The sequence below is a fragment of the Lagopus leucura genome, unplaced genomic scaffold, assembly GCF_019238085.1.
Source record: "Lagopus leucura isolate 7727_CA_CO unplaced genomic scaffold, USGS_WTPT01 Super-Scaffold_100002, whole genome shotgun sequence".
In the NCBI taxonomy this organism is placed as follows: Eukaryota; Metazoa; Chordata; class Aves; order Galliformes; family Phasianidae; genus Lagopus; species Lagopus leucura.
Genome location: NW_024962263.1, coordinates 90,300,411 through 90,323,726, shown reverse-complemented (window position 1 = coordinate 90,323,726; position 23,316 = coordinate 90,300,411). Strand labels below are relative to the sequence as shown.

General features: G+C 44.2%; 1 protein-coding gene across 1 annotated transcript in view; it reads left to right on the top strand.

Moving 5' to 3' along the window:
• ZC3H3 (zinc finger CCCH-type containing 3) overlaps positions 1 to 23,316 on the top strand; it is a 155,140-nt gene that overhangs the window by 46,648 nt on the left and 85,176 nt on the right. Inside the window, exon 4 of the mRNA XM_042868848.1 lies at positions 22,234 to 22,381. Coding sequence (XP_042724782.1) covers positions 22,234 to 22,381 — 148 coding nt within the window. The remainder of the gene's footprint in view (positions 1 to 22,233; positions 22,382 to 23,316) is intronic.

The following is a 23,316-nucleotide window of genomic DNA, read 5'->3' as shown; positions in this document are numbered from 1 at the left end:
GACTGTCATTGCATGGCCATCTTTGCCTGGCCACCATTGCATGGCCATCATTCCTCCATCCCTGCACAGAGCTCAGCTTGCAAGAATTGGTCTGGGTCTCATTGCAGAGAATGCTCAACAGACTTTACAACAGCAGGTTGGCTTTTGGCTTTTGGGAAGTGTTTGTTGGGAACTTTCTATCCTATCGTGCTTTATTTAAAAGGTATTGTACAAGATTTGCAACATAGTCTAGGTTTTATTTAGTAGGGTGGTTGAATTGGATGATCCAACCCGTACAGTTCTGTGATTCACTGATTTCCTTTATCTCAAGCCCTCCTATCAGCTTATGCATCTTGCCTTGTTTTGTGGTGGTGTTTTTTTTTGTATCGTGAGGACATAGAAGTGTAACATTTGGTTCTCTAAGACCATGGGTCGCATTGAGCTACTGCTAAAAGGAATTACAAGAACGCTTTGCAAACCTTGGTAAGTATTTCTCCATGCTCCTGGACCTACCTGAAAACTTTTATTCTTGATTTTAAACCCTTGCAAAGCAACACACAGTCTGTCGTAAGGGATTAGATTGTAAAGCCCATATATTTGGCCCTGTGCCTGAGCAATAGGCAACGCATGGCGCTTCTGGTCAGGCTCTGAGCTCAGTGTCCTCGTGGCACGCGTAGAATCCCTCCAGCACTCAGGGATTACAGTTTTATGGTTTGCACGTGGGATTTGCTGGGAACTCCTAGTTCCTTTTTATAGGGCCGCTATTCCTGGGGGATTTCTGTCAGGGGATTTCTGACCTTTGCACAAGAAGCCATCATGTCATGGAGCGTCACAGAAATTGAACAGAAAAGCTTAAGTGACTTGGTTGGTCGTTCTGGTTAAAATTTAGGTATTTTCTGGCAAGTGTTGTTCATGTTAGGACAGTGTTGGGTTTTTGCTGGATGCTAGAACTCTTCTAAACGATGTGTTTTAATTCAGTGTCCTCTTTGTGCTCACCTCACATCTTCATGTCTTCAGAGTGGGTGCAAAAGCCCTGAGACCCCTATGAGATTGTTCTTGCATTCATTCAGATTGCCTTACATTGCTGATAGCCTTTTGCAGAACAGTTTTATGACAGAGCAGGGGGGTTGGGGATGCAGATTTGGGTATTAAAGTGATGGGGCTGGTGATAATCCTACAACACTACAGAGGACAACATAGAAAGAAAGCACGAAGAAGATTATGCAAATAAGAGGTAACCTAAGTAATGGAGTATTTTATTAACTAATAATACTCAGCACTAATAGTCTTCATGAGACTGTGCAATCATTAATTAAGCTGCTTCCACCTGTGAGAGAGGTATGGAGGAGTATGCTGGGTTATGCACGGCAGAGAGGCAATGAAGCTGCACTCTCCTTGTGCAAGATTCCCAAAGCTTTGTCTGTTGTTGGGCACTGGGGAGTGCTGAGGTTTGGGGTTGGGCTGTTTGCAAACATCTGCACAAAAAAAACCCCATGCAGTGCATTGCCTTCTGGTTTTTAATCCAAAGTAGAGCTACTGGTATAGGTGGATATTGATGTACCGTTTGAAGGTGAGCTTTCATTGTGATCATAGATCATATGGTTTTGTTCTCAATTATAATAATAATTAAAAGAAACTCGTTCTTTGTACCCAAAGTGATAGTGAAGACCTAGAAGCTTGCTTGAGAAGTGGAATAAGGAAAGAATTTAAAGATTTTGGAGGAGATCTCATGCTGGAAATGTGTGGGTTTGTCCATATGGCGTTCCCATTAAATCTCTCTGGAAATGGAAGACTTATGGGAAGTAATTGATATCGCAATGAAGTCTTACAGCTGCTGTTTAAATCTTGTGTGTTTATTTGTTCTTCTGGTTTATCAGCAAGTGTGACAGGGCTGTGCTGCTTATAAGACCATGGCAGTACCAGGAGGGATTAGGGGAGCTCTATAAGTGCCTTGGCCAAAGTGGAGAGAAGACCTGAGTAGGGTACAGTTCTCATAGTGTGCAAATACTGCGTGATACTGCAGCAGTACATCTTCCACAGCATCCTTCTGCAACAGCCCAATGGGCTGCCCCAAAGGGCTGAAACCTTCATCCTTGTCTTCATAGTGTTCAATGATTTCGTGACGTGGCTTTCACCAAAAGGTTTGGATAGCAGGAAACCCAAAATAACTGTGCTAGGAACTAGGACAGTTGTTTTTGCTGGAAGGAACAGCTTGGTAATAGTAGGAGGCTGGTCTGGGAATGTGGCAGGCGACACTCCTGCCACGGTGTCAGGTTGTCGTTTGATAGTATTTGCTTTTGCAGCCAAGTTTCTCTTCTGTGTTTTTGGATGAATAGGGTGTTAGAAGTTGGAGGGTTGAATTTTCAAAAGCACAGCTCTAGGGTTTTTGCTCACATATATGTCTCAAGCTCTTTTGGAAAGTGTAGCACTACTCATTGATGGGTTGACATTGAATGTAGATTTTTCTGGCTTCCATCTGTAGTGTTGTACTGGACAGTCCTAAACAAGGCAGGGAGATTGTACACAGAGTTATGCTCATAGATATGAGAGTGCAGCTTGGTGGTAGCCGTGTCTTAATGATGATGGAATGCAAACAGAGTGCAGCATCTCAGCATCTCACGTACCTCTGTCCCTGCTGCCATGCAGAACCATTTTCCTGCAGCTCTAGAGTGAGGAGAGATATCCCTGCTCCAGATTGCACTGTGGAGTCTCTTCTATTCCAAAAGGCCTCTGAGAGTTGGTCTGGCTAGTTGAGTATGGCTTGGGAATTACCATGCTCTTGTAAACAGTTAACAGAAGAAGAGGTATAAAAGCAGTATTTAACGATGGAATGGAGACCTGATGATTTTATTTATGATTCTTGCCACTTTTTCTTGTTGACGCTGTTAACTGTGGTATTTCTGTCCCTGCTTCAGTTTCTTTTCCTGGATCAAATGATCATGGTGCAGGGAAGTCGACACCTTGTGCTTCTCTCCCTGTGACCTTTCCCTAAGTGCAGTAATGAAATAGCAAGGAAAGAAGGGCTTTAAAAGAAAATTCCTCTAACCTATATGATCTTCTTTTATTGATTAAACCAATGCTAAGAGCAACTATTTGTCCTCTCCCTATAAAATGGGTCAGTAATTCTTGACCTGTTTTCCCCCTGCAGGAAAGTACTAGTAATGCAGCAAGAGGAAAGAGAAAATCATTTCAGAGGCATCACTTCCTTTTGTAAAGCTTTTTTTTTTTTTTTTTTTTTTTTTTTTTAAATAATTTGTAGCATTTTCTTCCTAGACATGGTGGATTTGAGTACTTAGGGCACTTTGAGACAGAGCAATCATTAGGACTATCCTGGTTAATTTAAGTGCAGGGTGGTGAAGGGTCTGGAGCACAAGTCTTATGAGCAGCAGCTGAGGGAACTGGGCTTGTTCAGTCTGGAGAAGAGGAAGTTCAGAGGAGACCTTGTTTCTACAACTGCCTGGAAGGAAGGTGGAAGCCTCTTCTCCCAGGTAACAGCAATAGAACAAGACATAATGGCCTTAAGTTGCATCAGAGGAGGTTCAGATTGGATATTAGGAAAGATTTCTTCTCCAAAAAAGTGGTCAAGCATTGGAACAGGTTGCTGGGAGAAGTGGTAGAGTCCCTGTCCATGGAGACGTTCAAGAAATATGTAAATGTGGCACTGATGGACATGGTTACTGGGCATGGTAGGGATGGGTTGGAGTTGGGCTTGATGGTCTTGGAGATCTTTTCCAAACTTAATGATTTTATGATTCTGTGCTGAACTACCTCTGGGACAGACAGAGGGACTCGAAAGGGTCCTGATTCAGACCTGTGGGAATTTTCTGGAGGATGCCCATTTGGTTTTAGCAGGTTTAGCCTTCAACCATCTCTCTGGGATTGAGCAGAGGAAAGTTTTGCTTTGTGTACTGTGATGCACTGGATTTTGTTTGGTGCAGGGTGCAGTGACATCCCACTCAGAAGCAGCAATTGTGCCTGTGGTCGTGGTTGTGTTTGATGTTCCTCTCTTGCTTTTGGGAAAAATTCAGTGCTGTCCAAAGCTGCCTGGGCTCCTTGCATCCTTCAATCTCAAGAAACAGCAGGAGGAGAACCTTTTCTTGCTTGTAAAGACGAGATGGGGCTGGGTATGGCTTCTTGGCCATTGTGGGATGACATCGCACTCAAGGACGAGGTTGATGTGGCTTCTTGCATGGCTGAGAGCTCAGTCCCATGGCCTCACATGATACTTTGGGAACTACCACCTTGCTGTGACTTCAGCAGGTATTATTAGAAGTGATGTGGTCACACTTAAGCCACAGCAACGTTGCGTGGCATTTGAGTCCTATCAACTGTAAAATTATCCCCCATAGAGAGAGAGGGGAAGCGTGATTGTACTGGTGGTGAAAGGGGACCCGGAGCTGGTGGTGGTTTTGACTCTTGGTTTGGAATGAAAGGTTCCATGGGCATTATGTTGTTAACCAGCTTGGTGCATGGAGTTGTGTTGCCTCGCCCTTGGAGGACTTATTTGTAGGTGGGAAGGAATAGTAATAGTAGTTGTTTCTAAGTCCAAAATATGTATTTGGCTTAATAACAAGCACGAGTACAAGCCCTTTTCCCTGAGAGTACAGAAAACCGCTGTAGTGCTGTCAGTAAAAAGATTACCTGACAGCCTTGGAAGGAAAATGAAAATTTATCAAATATTACCACCCCTGTCTAGAATGGCTTGTCAAACTAGAGGCAGAAGTGAGATTTCTTGTTCTTCTTTTCTTCTCCCACGCTGACATCCCTGGGTGATCCCAAAGGCGATGCAAGGGGAGCGTTCTACTCCTGTCAGTCCTGGTTTAGAAAGTCAGGTGTTTATTGGAGGCAGAATCCAGGCACTGCTGTTGGTTTCTAGGCGCAGGATGAGATGCTGTTTCCTTCAACGTGTGCAGTTGGAAAAGATGGAGTGAGTGTGTTGGTCAGCAGGGGTTGAAGCATGAACATAAAACACTCACCAACTGGTAAAGGTGGGGTTATTGGTACATTGGTTAAAACAGTGCTTATTTTCCACCGTAAATGGGAACTTTTTGTCTTCATTTTGACAGATTGGTTCCTTCTTCATTGGCAGCCTTGGATGAGGTGAATACATGATTTGAGACCATCCAGCTCCTTGGTTTGAGCTTACCTTGTTGTTGGCTTTATCATTGATGTCAGCAGCCAAAAAGCTGCCACCAACAAAGCTTTTTTGTCCCTTTCCTAAGTGGGCAGCATGAGGTCATTTTGCTGCCTTTATGCTAACAAATTGTGTCTGTAAAGGTGTTGTGTTAAAAGTGTATGGATCTCACATGGTTTGATGTTTATTTCACATTTCCTGATGAGAAATGGCTCTCTGGTGCCATTCAGGTAGCCAGTGGAAATTCATTTCTCATTATCCTCTATTATATTTTCAACACAACAAGTGTAGATGACTGTAAGCCCCATATGAACTTCAACCAAGCAAAGATCTGGTTGTGATGTTTCTTTAGTTTAAGGAAACTCTTCCTTTCCCAAAGGCGGCCATTTCTTGAGATCAAAATGAGAAGATTTCACTTCTGGCTCAAGGGTGATAGTTTTGGCTCTTTGGATCCCACTTAGGACCCTATGGAATTAGTTCCTCCAGTTCCAACATAGGGAATTGGGTAAAGACTTGGGTACCCTTTGGTGCCTTCTAGTCCCACGTTGAGTGTCCAGAGCTGCCCCAATGGAACACTGGTGTTTCTTTTTTCTTCTCTAGTGCAATTGAAGCTGTGGTCTTTTTGGAGGTAGATGAAATGGATGTGTGTGAAACTCCCCCATTTGTATCACCCAAATGGGCAGTACAAGGAAAAAGCCACTAATGCACTACTGCTTGTGTATAGCATAGGCTGTGAAAATATTTATGTATAGTAACATAGTACCTCTTCTGCACCCCAAGTTTTCCTTTGTACAGTTGAATGCCACTTTGGCTCTGGTCTCCTTTCCTTTATGCCTATTTGCCTAGCTCAGAAGTAGCCTCCCAGCACCCTCATACTATGATTACTTTCCTTTATACTGTTGGGAACTCAGGATATGAACCCAAAAAATGAGAGTTTATGCTGGACTGTATGCTTCTGCTCTGGGAGAAGATTTTCTGACCTTGCCTGCTGTTCTGCAGTTTCCAAATACCACTACATGGGCTTTTCCATCCAAGGATGTGCTCCCACACCATTGCCCTGGTGTCAAATGCTTCTTGGCATGATCATAGAATTATAGAATGGCTTGGGTTGGAAGGGACCTCAAGAATCATGACGCTCCAACCCCCCTGCTGCAGGCAGGGCTGCCAACCTCCATATCTAATACTTGACTTAAAACATGATCTATGTATTGTTCCTCCTGTGTGCAAATGAGAATAGGGGGATTGGTTTTCCCAATGGTGGGAGTTATGTGAAACTTCTTCAAGTCCTCAGAGCATGGCGAGGCACTGGAGGAGGTTGCCCAAAGCTGTGAATGCCCCATCCCTGAAGGTGCTCATGGCTCATTTAGATTTGGGTTTGGGCAACCTGATCTAATGGGTGGCAACCAGCCCATGGGAAGGGGGTTGGAGCTAGATAATCTTTAAGGACCCTTCCAACCTAAGCCATTCTGTGATTCTTGAAGGCAAAGAGCAGGGATAGCAAAGGCATCTCAGCGAAGGCAAACACTTTTCCCTTCTTCTTTCCCATCTATTTTAGGCTTTGTAGAGCGATGGATAAAAGGGGGGAAAAACCCACCCACAATAATCTATAGCAACTGTCACCCAGCAAACTACTCCCATTTCATACAGATAGGTTAGGTGTCAGCACGCGATCGATGGCTCTCGTACCATAATTATAAAAACTAGCGGGTTGTGTTGCTTGAGTGAGTTTAAGAAGAGTAGGGTCTCAATCTTTCCTCTAATAGGGCTTTGACAGTCCACAGCGCAGAGGCTTCGTCTTAGTCTGACAGTGTTGTCATTAAACACCAGGTAGTGTGGAACAACAGAGAACACGGATTCGGAGCGCGAGGGAACATGCGGCTTTGACAGGAGTGATTTGTCATTGCGGAGCTGCCCAAACTCCTCAGACTGCAATACGGACGGCTGCTTAAAGTGACTTATTGCTCCTGTCTGTGGCTGCAGTTGTGATTTGATAATCGGTAAATGTTTGTCAAAGATGAATTCCCTCCCTGATTCAGCGCTGTGCTGCTGGAAAAGCAAATGAAAAGCGGTGCACGGTGGAAACGTATCCGAGGGATTAAAGAGGAGAAAGATGACGAAAACAACAGGTTTCCCAGCTCACCTGTCCTCCTTGCTTTGGGAACATGAACCTGAGAGCCTCAGGATGAGAGTGCTGCATTGATATGGGGGCAGTGGGGCCATGGCTTGCCTTAGTAGGATTTGCCATCGGCACAGTGCTAGTGGACCAGGATGAGTACATCCATTGTAAAGACTTTTTTGGTCACATTTCATAACTGCAGGTTGTATTTATGGGATTGATCTCAAAGTACTGCAGAGTATTTGATAATGTTGATTGCGTGCTGCCTTATTTAACCATCTCTGTTCTCTGCCATTTGCTGTCCTGGAGCTTTCAACAGTAATTCTTTCATAAAATTACAGAATCATTAAGGTTAGAAAAGGCCACTAAGATCATCAAGTCTAGCCACCAACTCATCACCACTATGCACACTAAAATCTTTGTTTTCCGTACCAATTTTCTTTAGATCACTGTGGTCCTCCTTGGTGTTTAGCCAGTGTTTAGCCAGGTCTCTCTGCAGGTATTTTCCTTGGCAAATACATGTACATGTACTCGGTGGTGGCAAGCTGAAGCCCAAATCTGTTGCTTCTTAGTTGCATGGGATCAGAGCCCATTTGTGGAATCATAGAACTGTTTGAGTTAGAAGGGGCACTTAAATTCATTTAGTCCAATTCCCTTGCAGTGAACAGGGTGACCTACAGCTTGATTGGGTGCTCAGAGCCCAATACAGACTGACCTTGAATGTCTGCAGGGATGGGGCACCCATCACCTCTCTGGGTAGGCTGTTCATCACTTACAGTATCTATAAGTTTAGGAAGGAGAATTAAAAGGAGCTTAACAAACCTGCCTGCAAAGTTTTCTTCAGCTCTTATGGACTTTACCCAAGTTTCTCTGTTGATGCTGGAGTTGGGTCAGGTTTTTTTTTAAGTGGATAGTTAGGAAGAGTATAAAAAGGGGGGAAAGAAGGCCGGCCTTTGCATTCATAAGGCTTTGAGGGTGGGGGAATTCCTGTGGAATTCAAATGTCTCATCATTAAATTAAAAATAAAATACATTAAGTCAATCCTAAAGCATGAATGCAAATGGGTTTGCAGAGCGACCTCTGTGCGCACCCCTCCCGTGCCTCGGCGTTAACACAGGATCCATGAACCCATTTGATTATAGCCGGGGTTTTTCTAGTGTTTGAAGTGCTGAAAACGATCAAGAGCAGGAAAAGTGGAGTGATTTATTAGACTCATAAAAATTCATACTTTGTTATTCCAGTCATCTTCCATCTGAAGCTTGTTAGAACGAGAACCCCTGGCAGCTCCCGCCGTGAGGCTGGGGGGAGGAGGGCATTTATCAGCCTTCCTCCCGCCTCGCCTGCCATCCTGCTCTCATTTAGAGAAATGGACCCGGCTCCTGGAAACACATTAATAATCATTCGCTGAAGGAAGGTAGAGGGGGGGGAAAAAAAAATCCCTCTTTTGTTATAATAATAAGGGTTGTGTATGAACGAGGCCCAATGCTCCAGAGAGCCACTGAGAGCCACTCTTTAACAGGGGGTTGTATCAGGGAAAAGTGCATTTGTAGTGTACTAAGTGTGACCACCTCTTAGTGGGTGGATAACGCAGCCTCTTCATCGTTAGCAGGCTCATCAACTCCCTAAGCACTGTAAGGGAGCTGTACTAGTGATGGGAATGGAACAGAGCTGGATACCAGTGCATGGACCCCTGTGCTGGCTTTGGGATTGCACATCTCCACGGCTTATGGGAACGTAAACAATTGGTGAGATGTCTTCCTGTCCCCAGCAGGACCTCCTGTCTCCACTGATCATAAAATCATAGAATGGGTTATGTTGGGAGGGAACGTAAAGATATCCAATTCCAACTCCTCTGCTGTGGGCAGGTTGGACACATTCTGATATTAAAGTTGTATGCATCCTGTAGAACTGGGTCCAGGGTGCTCCATTATTCTTCCCAACTCACCAGTCTTCAGTTACTTGTATGCCATCCCTGAACTCTTGGAGAAGCTAAATCTTGTGTAAGTAATGAAAGCAACTTGTGGCTGACACTTGGGAGTATATATGTTGTCAAAACAGAAATATATAAATATATGGTCTCAAATTGAGCCAGAGGAGGTTTAGATTGGATATTAGGAAAAATTTCTACTCCAAAAGAGTGGTCAGGCATTGGAACAGCCTGCCCAGAGAGGTGGTAGAGTCACTGTCCCTGGAGGAAACTTGGAGATGTGGCACATGGGAACATGGTTTAGTGGGCATGGTGGAGATGGGTTGGGGTTGGACTCGATGATCTTTTCCAGCCTTCATGATTCTATGATTCTGTGATTAAATTCAGCCGGTTATTGCCTCCAAATGCTGTCTGCTGCAGGAACTTCAGGGTCAAGGGGGAAGACGAGTAAGTGGCAAGTTTTGCTTAGAGAAGGAGAAGTTTGTCTTGCTGCTGAAGCCACTTAGGTGGCCATATTTAATGCGAGACAAATTTTGAATAGCTGCTTGCGTTACAAGAACAAATAACTCATCTGTGTGTGTCTGCAGAGCATTAGGAATCCATCCCTGTAAGGGATGTGAAGTCTGCAAGCATTTTCCTGCTGGGTGGAGGAAGGGGAGTGCTGGCTGTGATGTATAACGTGCTGATGGTCGGTGCATAATGGGATACCAATCATCAGTTAAGATCTCCATGTATTAAATCACTGTTAGCCTTTCCAGGACCGAGAGACATACATCATGAATCTTCAGCACTGTGTGCAAGATTTAAATGCCTAATTTAGTGTGTTAAAAACTGAAAGTCCCCAGCAGTGCTGTTCAGGGGATTTGGTACTTGAAGTCAAGAGGATTTTCTGTTGTTTCTAAAGCAAAAAGTCTCTTGCTTGTCTGCTCCAAAAGCAGCGCCAAGGATGTGGTTAGTGCATTTCTGCATTTGTATTTGGATATGTTGACCCTAAGCACCTTTGATCTGAAAGTGGAAGGTGAAATGAATAAAAACCCCAAAGAAACTGCATCCCATAAACAGTCTTAATGGCTTGGAACTGCATTGGGGAGGGTCAGACTGGATATTAGAAAAGGTTCTTTGCCTTTCTGCGTGGTTGAATGTGAAACAGACTGCTCAGGCCAGTGGTCATGGACCCAAACTTCTGGAGTTCAACTGTTTGGACAACACTCTTAAGGTAAAGGTTTGGGTTTGAGTAGTTTTGTATGGGGCAAGGATTGGACTCAGTCCTTCTGTGACCCTTCCAAACTCAGATGTGATTCTGTGATTCTTTATAGATTCCTCTATAGGCAGCATCTCAGCCTTGGATGGAAACAGGGAATGCCTGCATCCAAGTGGGAACATATGTGGAAAGGAAGAAACGCACGCGCATGTGGCAACACATCTATAAAAGTTTCCTTTTTATTTTTTTTCCCGCTAATTCCTTGTAAAACGCGAGGGGCTGTTGCAGGAACCTTGCAGAAATACCCATAGTGTAGCAGTCACAGTTCTGGCAGCAGACAAATTTGAAGTGACGCTCCTGTGGGCAGACGCCTGCATCATGCCGTGCGTGCAGACAGATGAATGGGCACAGGAGGCTGCAGAGGAGCTCGGATGGATTAAACAGATGGGTGGATTGCTCAGAAAGATGGATAGATAGAACTGGGAGACAGATGAACTAAATCACTGCGCTTCTGACTTTCTCGGTGCGAGTGTTCGTACAGGGTAAAATTTAAGTTCATGAAGAATGGTTGGAGGGGTTAGCAGTGGATGAGAGCAGTGCTTTCGCTGAGAATTGCTTTCTTACAGCTCTGTCTTTTTGGTACTGGTCTGTTCAGATCTGCAAACTTGAGCATCTCTTTCCTGAGCGTGACCCTGAACGCGTCCAGTTGTGTGATTGAAAATCTGTGGAATCATTTGAGTTGGAAATGGCCTTCAAAGTTCATCCAACCTCCAGCCTGGCCATTGTCTTCTCTGCATTTTGGCCTTTGGACATTTTTCACCATGAAATACTACTCACCATGAACACACAGTGAAATCTTTTCCCTTAGTTTTTGTGCCAATGGAATGCTGCAGTCCTGTTCCATCCTATCAAGAAGCATCCCCAGTGTTTACAGCTTTGCATGATGTTATGTTGTTTCCTTGTCTTGAACTTATTCTGTATAAACCACAGGAAGAGATGGGGAGAGTGCTGGTGCTTAGCCTGCGTGGGGAGGTCATGCTCTGCCCTGTATCCTGGTGATGGGATGAACGATAGTGGAACAGGTTGCCAAGCGAAATTGTGGATGCATCCTCCCTGAAAGCATTCAAGGCCAGGCTGGATGGGGCTTTGAACTACCTGGTCTAGTGGGAGGTGTCCCTTCCTATAGCTGGATGATGACTAGATGATCTTTGAGGTCTCTTCCAACCCAAACCCAAATGATTCTATGATTTAGTGGACATGGTGGGGATGGTTTGACTTTTAGTCTTCATGATCCACACTTGTCAAAACGCGTGGAGAAGACATTGAAGAAATTAGAATGATGTAGGAATTTCTTTGTGTTTGGTCCCACTGAAGAGATATTTCAGAAGAACTAAGTAAATTTTAGTCGTGTAGAAGCAGTTGGAGAGGGCAACTGTGTCACAAAGATGAGGGGTAATGGAAAGAACTTCAGTTGAGACCCGGAAAGAGGTGGGAGATGCTGGAAGTAGCAATTTTCAGTTTTGCCTTTTGCTGGGACAACATCAGTGGGTCTTTCATTGGCATGCTAATGGGAGTTGCTATGACGTCTTGAAAAAGCCCTTCAGTCCATCAGACTTCCAGTTCCCACTGTGCAAAGGTTTTACTCCATTCCTTTTGTCTCCAGTACAACAGGACTTTGAGCTTGTATGCAGTGAGAACACAGCATGAATACATGGAGTCCTCCTTGGGCCTGAGGCAGACAGGGTTGTAACTTACTGTAACTGAGAATAAATTACCTGGTCTAATCGTATTTCCATGTAGAAATGTTTCTTTTCCATAAATGTTACACGAAACATTTTCCCCAAAGCGCTCTTTAAGGAATTTACACTTGATGAGCTTTTGACAGTTTGATTTTTCCCTTGAATACGAGTGATGCTATTTCTCCAACGCCATAATTCCAGGAAACAAGTTCCTCTACTTTTTGCTTCCAACCTGCAAGTTTGGGTGCAATTGCAGTTCTTGTAACAGTATATGTGGATTTTAATACTTTCCCTGCTAAAATGAGTGTTTCTAGAGTTGATCTCTAGCAAGTGCCATTGCACCCGTGCATTGTTATGCCTGATTGCTTACATTAACTTCATCCCTGCCTGTGGTCCATTTAATATAAGGAATTAGTGAAGCAGATTTGGTATTAATTCCCCAAATGTTCCCAGTTGAAAGTGGCTGCAATGCTAGGCAAAGAGTTGCACTTGGTGTCTGCTAAAACACTTCAGCTGTAAAGCCTGTGCTCCTGTTGTCCTCTTACTTGGGGTTGCAGGTAAAGCACTTTTGATCAATTGGATTTATTTCCTATTAAGCAGCAGTTCATGATCATATACCATCATTTACATTCTGGCATAAATAGCCGTCTCTCTTGAAAGAACTCAGAACTGAATGAGTGTGAAAATTAAATTCCCCTCTTAAATCGAAGGATGGTCCTTTTGGAAGCTGATTCCAGTAGCAATATAATTAACCTCTTGCTGTGCCATTCTGTGTGAACATATTGAACATGCTCTGTGATAATCATCCCGTAATACCGGTGTCTGTTTTCACACTAAATTCGTAACAGCATTACTGTAATCCCAAATCCTTTTGTTAACTCTAGGGACTTGGCCAAGTTGGTACCCAGAACAAAAGACACCAAGCTGTGTGGCTTAGGGCCAACATTTTCCAGGTGTTCCTAGTTTAATGCGAAACACCAAAAGGATTTGCTGCTAGGAAAGAGAGGTAAGAGCTCCGATGAAACTTTATTCAGGTTAATCCACAGGTCTGTCCTTGTTGCAAGATCATTTTATGTGTAATTATTGGAACTCTTGAAAGGTCCACGCAGAAATTGGGCAGATCTACAACCTCCTTTGGCGACTTTTTTAGGGCTATTGGAGGAAGAACCATGCTGGCTCTTTGTGACTCTTCAGCTTTGAGCTGCTGAGACCCTTCTTTTTTTCTCACAAATTATTCCGTTTAATTTCCCTTTTTCACCAAGGAATAAGGTCACCAAGCTCAGCTGCTGCCTTCTTGTTTTGTCCCATCTTCCCTCTGCTGTTCCATTTTGCCCTATATTTTCCACCACTGGATATATCCTCCTGTTTTATTGCAGACTCTACAGTAACATGGTATTTTTGTGTCATTCTGTTTTTGTTTTCCTATCAAGGAGTCCTTCTTAGATTGCATCCCAACCAAACCACCTATTCAATAGGTGGGAACATAGAGGTGAACTATGATGTAGGGCTTTTAACTTTTTTATATTCCAGGATTTTTATATTCCTTCCTGCATTGATTTTATAGCAGAAATTAAGATCTCAAGTCCATCACTAATGAATAAATCACTGAGAAAGTGTTGTTTTCTCTGCTGCAGGAAAGCAGGTAAAACAAAGTTTTGGGTTGATAAAAAGGACAACCGTTGTGGCCCCAAGCCCCCATTAATCTTAGGAAGAATTTCAGGCATTACAGGAGGCTTCCCAAAGAGGTGGTGGAGTCACCATCCTGGAGGTGTTCAAAAAACTTGGAGACGTGGCACTTGGGGATGGGGTTTAGTGGGCATGGTGGAGATAGGTTGTGGTTGGAGTTGATGATCTTGGTAGTCTTCTCCAACATTAATGATTCTATTCTGTGATTCTATAATCTGCATTTTCCCCTCTATGCATGCAGTCTATGGGGAACCAGCATCTCCTTTAAGCCACAGCTTTCCCTGAAGCTTTGTTCCTGGAAACCACCTTGGTGTTGGGTTACCACGAGGGTGTGGAATGATGAGAGTGGCCCATGAGGCTTTTCCCAAATGCAGAGTGCCTGAACATGGGGAGAAGCAGTAGAGACTGGTTGCACCCAGCTGGGAACAGCTTTGCAGAAAGGGACTGGGGTCCTGGTGAGTGGGATGTGAGGCAGTGAAGGCCTCTTGGGCAAAGAAGGCTGAGGGTCTTCTGGGCTGCATTGAGCAAAGCATTGCCAGTAAAGAGAGGGGATCCTGTCCTCTGCTCAGTACTGGGGAAGCCTTGCTTGTGTGCTGGGTTCAGAGCAGGAAGGAGCTGGGCATACTGGGGAGAGCCCAATAGAAGGCCATCATAGTGACCAAGGGCCTGGAGCTCAGCTTGGAGGAGAAGCTGATAGAGCTGGAACTGCTCAGCCTGGGACAGGGTAGGATTGGAGGATCCCACTAATGTCCATAAATCCCTGCAGGGAGATACAAAAAGGTGGAGCCAACATTGCCCAGTGACAGGCCAAGAGTCCTGGGGTCCAACTGGAGCCAAGGAGCTCCCTCAGCCCATTACTCATTACAGGGACCAGAAGGGAGCAGGGGATATCCAGTCCAGCTTGGGCACAGGATTGAGCATAGCTCTGGGTGAGCAGGAGTTGGACCAGGTGGACCCAATGGTGCCTCTAGTTAAAATCATTTTAAATACCATTCTGTATGCAGGCAGTTTACTTGCATTTGATTGGTTTAGGGGCCAGATTGCTATGATGCACTTCTTGCATGCTGTAAAATGCCTCTGTTCCAGTGGTGAAATTTCCTTTTCTCTTGATAGCCCTTGATAACTTTAGCTGTGTGTTTCCACTTCCCACATATTCTTCTCTGAGATGTAAAGAGTAGGCAGTTGTTTTTTTTTTTGTTTTTGTTTTTGTTATATTTGTCTTATATTTATCTCCTTCCTTTGAGTTATCCTGAAGCTGAACATCACCTTTTAGCCATGCCTTCACCAGAGTAGTACAAAAAAGGGAAGTCTGGGACTTCCTGAGGTTGATCAAAGCATGCAGTGAAGATGCCCGTGACCTATGGGCATGGTGGTACCACGAAGTAAGTAAGGAATTCCCAGGAATTGCTGGGCTCAAGCATTAGGCACTCTAATTCCAGGGAGGGAGGAAAGCAATATTTGAAGGAAATCTGGAGCAAAGTGGTAGCTTGCTGGATGGATTTCTCCGTTCTGATTTGCGTGCTGTTTGTCTTGAAAGAGTTTGAGCAGCGTAATAGTAACCTTAAATAACAACAGTGGGAGAAAACATCTCAAGTGAAATGAAACCATAGCAGCTTGCTTGCTGTGACAACACGATGGTGAGCTACAGCATCACTGTGGGAGTTCAGGAAGGGAAATTGAGGATTTTTGTTGGTTTTCAGTTGGCTTCTTGTTGGCTTCTGGTTGGCTTCTTGGCATTTTGTTGGTGTTTAGTTGGCATTTTATTGGCTTCTCATTGGCTTTTTGTTGACATTTTGTTGGTGTTTCGCTGGCTTTTTTCTGGCTTCTTGCTAGCATTTTGCTGAATCTTTATTTCCAGGCTTTGAACAAACCCCATAGTGAAGGCATTTGATCGTAGAATCATAATGGCTTGGGTTGTGAGGGGCCCCAAAGATCATTAAGTTCCAACCCTGTACCGCAGGCAGGGCCTCCAACCTCCAGATCTGGTACTGGAGAAGGTTGCCCAGGGCTCAGACTGGAAGTGAGGATGGGATGGGAAATGGTTGCTTCATCCAACCTGGTCTTGAACACCTCCAGGGATGGAGCAACCACATCCTTCTCTTTTCCAGGCTGAATAAGCCCAACTCCCTCAGCCTGTCTTTGTAAGGGAGGTGCTCCAGCTCTCTGATCATCTTTGTGGCCCTCCTCTGGACCCTTTCCAACAGCTCCACATCTTTCCTGTACTGGTGGCCCCAGACCTGAACGCAGTAGTCCAGATGGGTCTCATGAGGGTAGAGAGTGACAGTCACCTCCCTGTCCCTGTTGCCACCCCTCTTCTGATGGAGCCCAGGATACTACTGACCTTCTGACCTGCAGGAGCACACTTTTGGTTCAGTTTTTCATCCACCAAGACCCCAGGTTCTTCTTCACAAGGCTACTCTTAAGGAGTTCTTCTCCCAGTCTTAATATGTATCCAGGATTTCTCTGACCCGAGCGCAAAACCTTGTACTTTGCTTTGTTGAACCTCATCAGGTTCACCCAGGCCCACCTTTCCAGTTTATCGAGGTCCCTTTGGATGGCATCCCTTCCTTCTAATGTGTCAGCCAACACAGCTTGTCTTGGTGTCATTGACAAGCTTGCTGAGGGTGCGCTTGAGCCCATCATCCATCATATTGATAAAGATGTTGAAGAGCACCAGACGCTGGACAGACACCTGGGGGTCACCAGTCATCACCAGCCTCCACCAGAACATAGTGTCATTCACCACAACCTCTGTCTACAGCCTTCCAACCTATTCGGTACCCACTGAATACTCCACCTTTCAAGTCTGTATCTCTCCAGTTTAGAGAGAAGGATGCAATGTTGAGCCATGTCAAAGGCCTTGCACAAATCCAGGTAAATGACATCAGTTGCCTTTCATTTGCCCACTGATTTCATCACTCCATCATAGAAGGCCACCAGATTGGTCAGGCAAAACCTTCCCTTGGTAAAGCCATGCTGGCTGTCTCAGATCACCCACTTATCCCTCATGTGCCTAAATCTGCCTTCTAGGAGAACCTGTTCCATGATTTTCCTAGGCACAGAGGTGAGGCTCACCAGCCTGTAGTTCCCTGGGTCCTCCTTCCTCCCTTTCTTGTGAATTTGATCTCAGAGCTGAAAATTGTTTGTTTTTGGAATAAACTTTGGCGCAGTGAGCATGATGCTGCAGATTCAGCTCTCCCACTGCATCCATTAGAGGCTGCCCTCATTTCCCATCACATCCTCACTTTCAGTCTGTGACAGTCCTGTGCTTTTCAGAAGTCGTCTTGAGACGATAAATTCATGGCCCTTTGACAGAAATTGTCATGTTCTTGGAGCTGTTTTTAGGCTTCAAGTGCAGTCTTTTTTACAATCCCTGATAACACCAGAACTTGTATCAGGAGTTCTGAAAGATGCCAGCAGCACACAGTGTGCTGTTTTTAGTCCTTAGCTTTTTATTTTACTTCCTAATGCCTGGCTTTGAGGAAGCAATCCAGTTTTATCGGAGGTTTTCAACCTCTGCGTTGCTTTTATGGCAGTTTAGTGGTCGGGATGGATTATAAAGGGCTGCTCTGGGTGGCTCTGCTGGAGTGCAGCACCTCCAATATTTCCTCTGGTGCAGTTCACAACACCGGCACCATATCTAAGGTGCAATCCCTATCAAAGGTGCAATTTGCATTTGTGCATTTGTTGCTCTCATCTCGCTTCCGAGTGCTGGAAAATAAATGTTCCTGTCCCTTCCCACTGCTTCTGAGTGGGATTTAACTGCAGAAGCAGCTTCATGCTTACCCCGGTGCCTGGAGCTTCATAGCTCAGGGACCCAGGTGGGCTCTCAGCTGTCACTTCATGGCCCACAGCACCCATTATTATCCCTTTTTGTCCTCTTCTTTTGCTGCCTGAGCAATCCCCGTACCCACATGGGATGCACTGTCTCCCACATCACTTTCTGAGATAATCCCTTGAATTTAGGAGTTAGTACTCCTGGAAATGGATCCGCCTTCATTTAACATTCTTTTTCCCAGCAGTAGGATTTACTCTGCTGATTCCAGAACTTTTTCACTTTTCTGTAGCATATCACCCAAATGGGTTTAATTTCTATTGTTGTAAATGGCAGGAGGAGAACTAGCAGAAAACTCACTGAAACGCCCTGATTTGATGGAGAAACAGACAGATTTGGCTAATACCTTCCTCGCCTCCTTTTGTCCTTCTGGCAGATGTGAATGATTAAAATTTAATGTCAAGGAAAGATTTGTTGTAATTAACAGCAGGTCAATGTTCCCCTCCATTTTTCTTGCCATGGGGACAAATACATCTTTTTACAAAAGGTTTACTTTTTTCTTTTTCTTTTTTTTTTTTTTTTTTGGTGGAAACTTGCTTGTAAGTCAACTTAATTTTGCATCGAGGGAGGAATAAAAAAAAAAAAGCTTACCCTATCACTTTTAAATACTTCATTAATGTATGGGAGGCACAGAGCGGAAATAAGAGGCAGTTGGGATGGTGTGGAAAGAGAAGAAATCAGAGCACAGCCATGTGCATGATTTGGGGATGCTGGAAGGTGAGCTGGACCTCATGTTGCTTCCAGCTCTCCTGTAGACATCCCAGGAGGTGTTTTGCTCTCCTTGCTTCATATATCCCCCCTCCATGGCAAAATATGAGCTGAAATAAGGCCCCTCATCACCCTCTAGTCATGAACAGTATCTGCTGAGAAGAAGCATGTGTGGTACTGGTCCACATCTGCTCAGAGAAAGAGTGTATGACCCTGGACTACATCTGCTTGGAAGAGGATTTTTGGTCCTGGGCCACACCTACTCAGAGTAAGGATGAGAAGGATGAGAGGTAATGGTCTCGAGTTGTACCACGGAGGTTCAGGTTGGATATGAGGAAAAATATCTTCTCTGAAAGTGTGGTCAGGCACTGGAACAGACTGAGCAGGAAGGTGGTGGAGTCACCATTCCTGGAGGTATTCGAGAACTGTGGAGATGTGGCACTGAGGGATGTGATTGAGTGGGCATGGTGAGAATGGATCGGGTTGGATTTGATGATCTTAGAGGTCTTTTCCAGCCTTAATGATTCTGTGATTCTTCGAATGGGCATGATGGGGATGGGCTGACATCAGCTTCAAAGAAGGATGTGTGGTCCTGTGCTACATCTGTTCAGATGAAGGATGAGTGCCACAGAAAGGATCTCTGCCACCCAGCTGCCCATCCAAAGGGCAGCAAAAAGCACTGGAGCCCCTTACCAGGTTTTTCCCCATCCCTGAGCAAATGATGGTAGGGGAGTCATGGCTCCAAGCAAAGCTCCAACTCAGCAGCACAGCACAGGCTGCGAGCCTGGCCTGATAAATGGTGCTCATATCCCATTCAAATATGATGCAAGCAGTTTTTTTGTAGTTTGTCTTCCATTGCGGTAGTAAAGTTTTTAATTAGGAAAGCTAATGAGATCGATTAGTCATTAGAACTGACCTCTGGATCTCTGCGAGGAGTGTGCATGTGTGTGCTGGGCTGATAACGGGGGACGCTGGGGTATTGTTTGTAATAAAAGCGTAAAGTGTTTGATTTGAGTGAAATGTGCCACGGGGAATACATCATGTGGAGAAAAAAAATTATAACCCTGGGAGCCTGTAATGAAGGGAATTAAACCAACATCCTATCTAAATAACATGATTATCTACACAAAACCCCTCAGCTAGCAAGTAATAATAGAAAACTGAGCTCTTCGGAGAGCCTCTTTCAGAAGGTGCTTAATGCTGGAGCGTGCATGCGGGCGCTTTCCGAAGAGCGGCTCTGGCATGAATACAACATCCAATTATTGCTGGGGAATGGAGTTTACCAGGTGCCAGCCCGTCTGCGTGCCGGCACTGGGGACACCTGAAAGCTGCAACAATTTGGGAGTTCTGTTCCGTGCAAGACATGGATTAGGTGTTGGGTTGATGAGTGACAATGCATAGTGGTTAAAAAAAAAAATAAATGTTAGCAGTGCAATTGACAGATTCCTACCTTAATAATTTTGCATGGTTGGAGCAGTGGAGGTGAAGGGTCAGCTGGTGCTGTTTGGGGAGGATTTGGGGTTGTGGTGAGAATAGGTTTGGGGATGTGGTTTTGCAGGGTTGACAATGGGAACAAGCGGGATTTCATCACAGTTGTGCAAATTTGCAAATCCTGTTGTTGTTCATATACTGCAAGCTTAAATGTGGTTCTCCGAAGGTTTTGCTGCTGTTTGGAAGTGATTCTAATTGCACTTAGTGCTCGAGCCTTGCAAGGAGCTTTAAAGATCCTTCTAGCTGCCCTAAAGAAGTTAGTGGGATGCTAAGAATGAGAGGTAATGGCCTCAAATGTACCAGGGGAAATTCAGGCTGGATATTAGGAACAATTTCTTCTCTGAAAGGGTGGTCAAGCATTGCAACAAGAGGTGGTGGAGTCACTGTCCCTGCAGCAGTTCAAGAAACGTGTAAAGGTGGCACTGAGGACATGGTTTAGAGGGCATAGTATTGTTGGGTTGATGGTTGGACTAGATGATCTTAGAGGTCTTTTCCAGCCTTCAGCATGCTGTGAGTTGGCATGGTGAAGATGGGTTGACTTGATGACCTTAGTGGTCTTTTCCAAAGTTAGTGATTCTATGAAAATTCCAAAGGCAGGGAAACACTGAAAAGCCAAATTGTTTTTTGTTCTCTTTCCTCTGTCTTCCTTCGTTCACCCTGAAGGCTGTGAGTATTTGCAGTTCCTCTGGTTGTTTCATCTTTTCATAAGATCTTTAAGGTTGGAAAGACCTCTAAGATCGTCCAGTCCAAATGTCAGCCCATTTATTTCCTTGAGAGCATCTTAAATGTCATTTGTTTAGAGGCTGGATTAGTAAAAGTAACCTAAATACTTGGGAATTGAAGAGGTGTTAGGACCCTCCATTCCTCCCCCCTCCCCCCAAAAAAAGAAAATGTCATTCCCCTTTCTTAACTCTGGGGAGTATTTAATGAGTATCTTATTTAATTTTTATTCCAAATCAACCTGAAGCTTAGGTCACTGGTGCTAACTTCCTGGCTTTTCAGGTTGTTAAACATTTCCTGGCTGATTTCATTCGCCTGCACTCGGAACTTTTATTGATGCCTGCTGCCGACAGCAGCATGCTTTTCTCCCAAGCATCATCAAAGTCCAGTTCTTAGCACGAGATAACCTGCCTGCAGGCATTATTCTGATATATTAATTATACAGGGCTCCTAAGTAGGAATTAAAAAGCAGAGTGTTGGGGATGTGAAAGAAAATCTCTTAAGAGACGCGAACAGCAGCGCCATCCCAGTTTTATCACCTCTGCATAAAAGTGCTTGTTTGTGCGCTGTCGTGAGCACGCCTGACACTTTATAGGCAAAACTGAAGGCTGTGAATCCCTCTGCATGCCCTGTGCTCAATGAGCATTTATCTTTACAGCAGAGCATAGAGAAGCCTCGTGATCTTCATCTTTATCATGAAAAATTCTGGTGATTTATCTACCGATCTCGCTTCTCTCCATCCCCTTATCAGAAGTTGTGAGGCTCAAGCTGAGTTTGGGAAGGGGAATTTCCTGCTTTATCCCTCTTGAACCCAGCATTGAGACATTAGCTTGCTGGTGAATGGACCAGAAAGAAAATAAAATGCATTTTCCTGCTTTGCTTGTTTAGATGCACAAGCAGCATCGTGGTTGTTGGGGAGGCACTTCTTGCAGAGATGGACGTGGGATCGAGTACCACATTTTCAGGGAAAGTAATGCTTCTGGTTTTCCCCTCTCAACCTTGCAATAATTTTAATTAGAGCATCTCCAAAGAAAAACAGCCAGCCCTTTAAATCAGTTATAAAACCAGAAGACTTAGTCTCAGCATGTAGTGTCAGCTTTAATTATCTGGGCAGTTATAGCTGTATGTTATAAAAGTCAGGCAATTAGATGCATTCCTTAAAGCTGCCAAAAAAATTGCTAGCTATCACGTGGAGGAAAACCAGAGTCAAACACATAGCTGTTAATTGCATGAAACATTCAGCAGAATAAAACTGAAGTGTAGATCATCCTTCAAAATATTCTGAAAATGGGAATGATTAAAAGCAGAAATCTGTTCCAAATGGAGGTTGGATATTAGGAAAAATTTCTTATTGGAAAGAGTGGCCAAGCATTGAAACAGGCTGCCTAGGGAAGTTGGTGGAGTCATCGTCCCTGGAAGTGTGCAAGAAATGTGGAGATGTGTCTCCAAGGGACGTGGTTTGGTGGGTTTGGTGGGATGGGTTGGGGCTGGACTTGGGGATCTTGGAGATCTTTTCCAACCTTAATTAATGATTCTGTGAGTGAGCATGGTGGGAATGGGTTGGTGGCTGGACCTAATCTTACAGATCTTTTGCAACCCTAATGATTCTATGATTCTGTGATCCCTTTTGTCCCACCTACAACCTCCCTGGATGCACACCTGAATTTCAGCCCATTTTTCCCTTTGCTTTCCTGCAGGTGCCAACTTACACTTCATAAGGAGCCCCCCGGCAAACAAAGTGATAAAGACACGCTACAGGATAGTGAAGAAGAACGTGGTCACTCCATCCTCCTCATTTAGCAGTTCTGGCCCCAGCTGGAAGATGAGGCGTCTGCTGGCATGCAGGTAATTCTTCCATTTGTTGAATGCAGGACCAAGGGCTGTGAAGGCTTTTATTTCTGTTCCGTGTTCCGTGACATTAGAATGGCATTAGTCACAAAAATCACTTAATTTCTCTATTTGTTTAGCTACTTGGACTCATTGTTTATTGACTTAAAGTGTAAAATCATGTTAGTAATCCCATTAGACTAGTGGCGAACAGCTTACCACAGTCTGCTCCTTCATATTTGTTCTCTATTTGAATTATTTGTTTCCATGAAGCAGTTAAATAAGGATGATGGATAAATACACGCATTAGAACTAAGTAAACTTGCTGCTGCTTTTGGAAATGAACATTTCCTGCTAATCAGACATGGTCAAGCCTGCTAATGAAACCAAGCCTGCTTTATAACGTTATCGTGGAATCATAGAATCTCCTGAGTTGGAAGGGACCCATAAAGATCATCAAGTCCAATTCTTGCCTCCATACAGGACCTCCCAAAAATCAGACCATTGTGCAAATCTGTGCTTTGGAGGGGCTCACTGAAAGTGTGGTAGATGTCTGTATTTCAGCTGTAAGCGAGCTGCACTATTATCTAGTGGATCATTTTACCAGGAACGTTTTGGAGGCCAAGACAAATTGTGTCTAAGTATAACACTTGGACTTGATGACTCTGGAGTTCTGTTCCAACCTAAATGATTAAATGATTCTATAAGATTGTCATGATATTATAGAAAGTCAGACCATCAAATATGTAATTGTTATGTTTCCTCTTTGGCCCAAATAGAAGCTTTTAAAAAATAATTATAATTGATTGCTTGTGTTTTCATGTATGCCTTTTATACTGTGAATTTTGTTACAGTAAATCTGAAGTAGTATTACTTCTCAGATGTTCATAATTTGCTGCCAATAATTACCATGCCTGATTATTTTGTGTGCAAATGAAGATTTGTTTCTCACC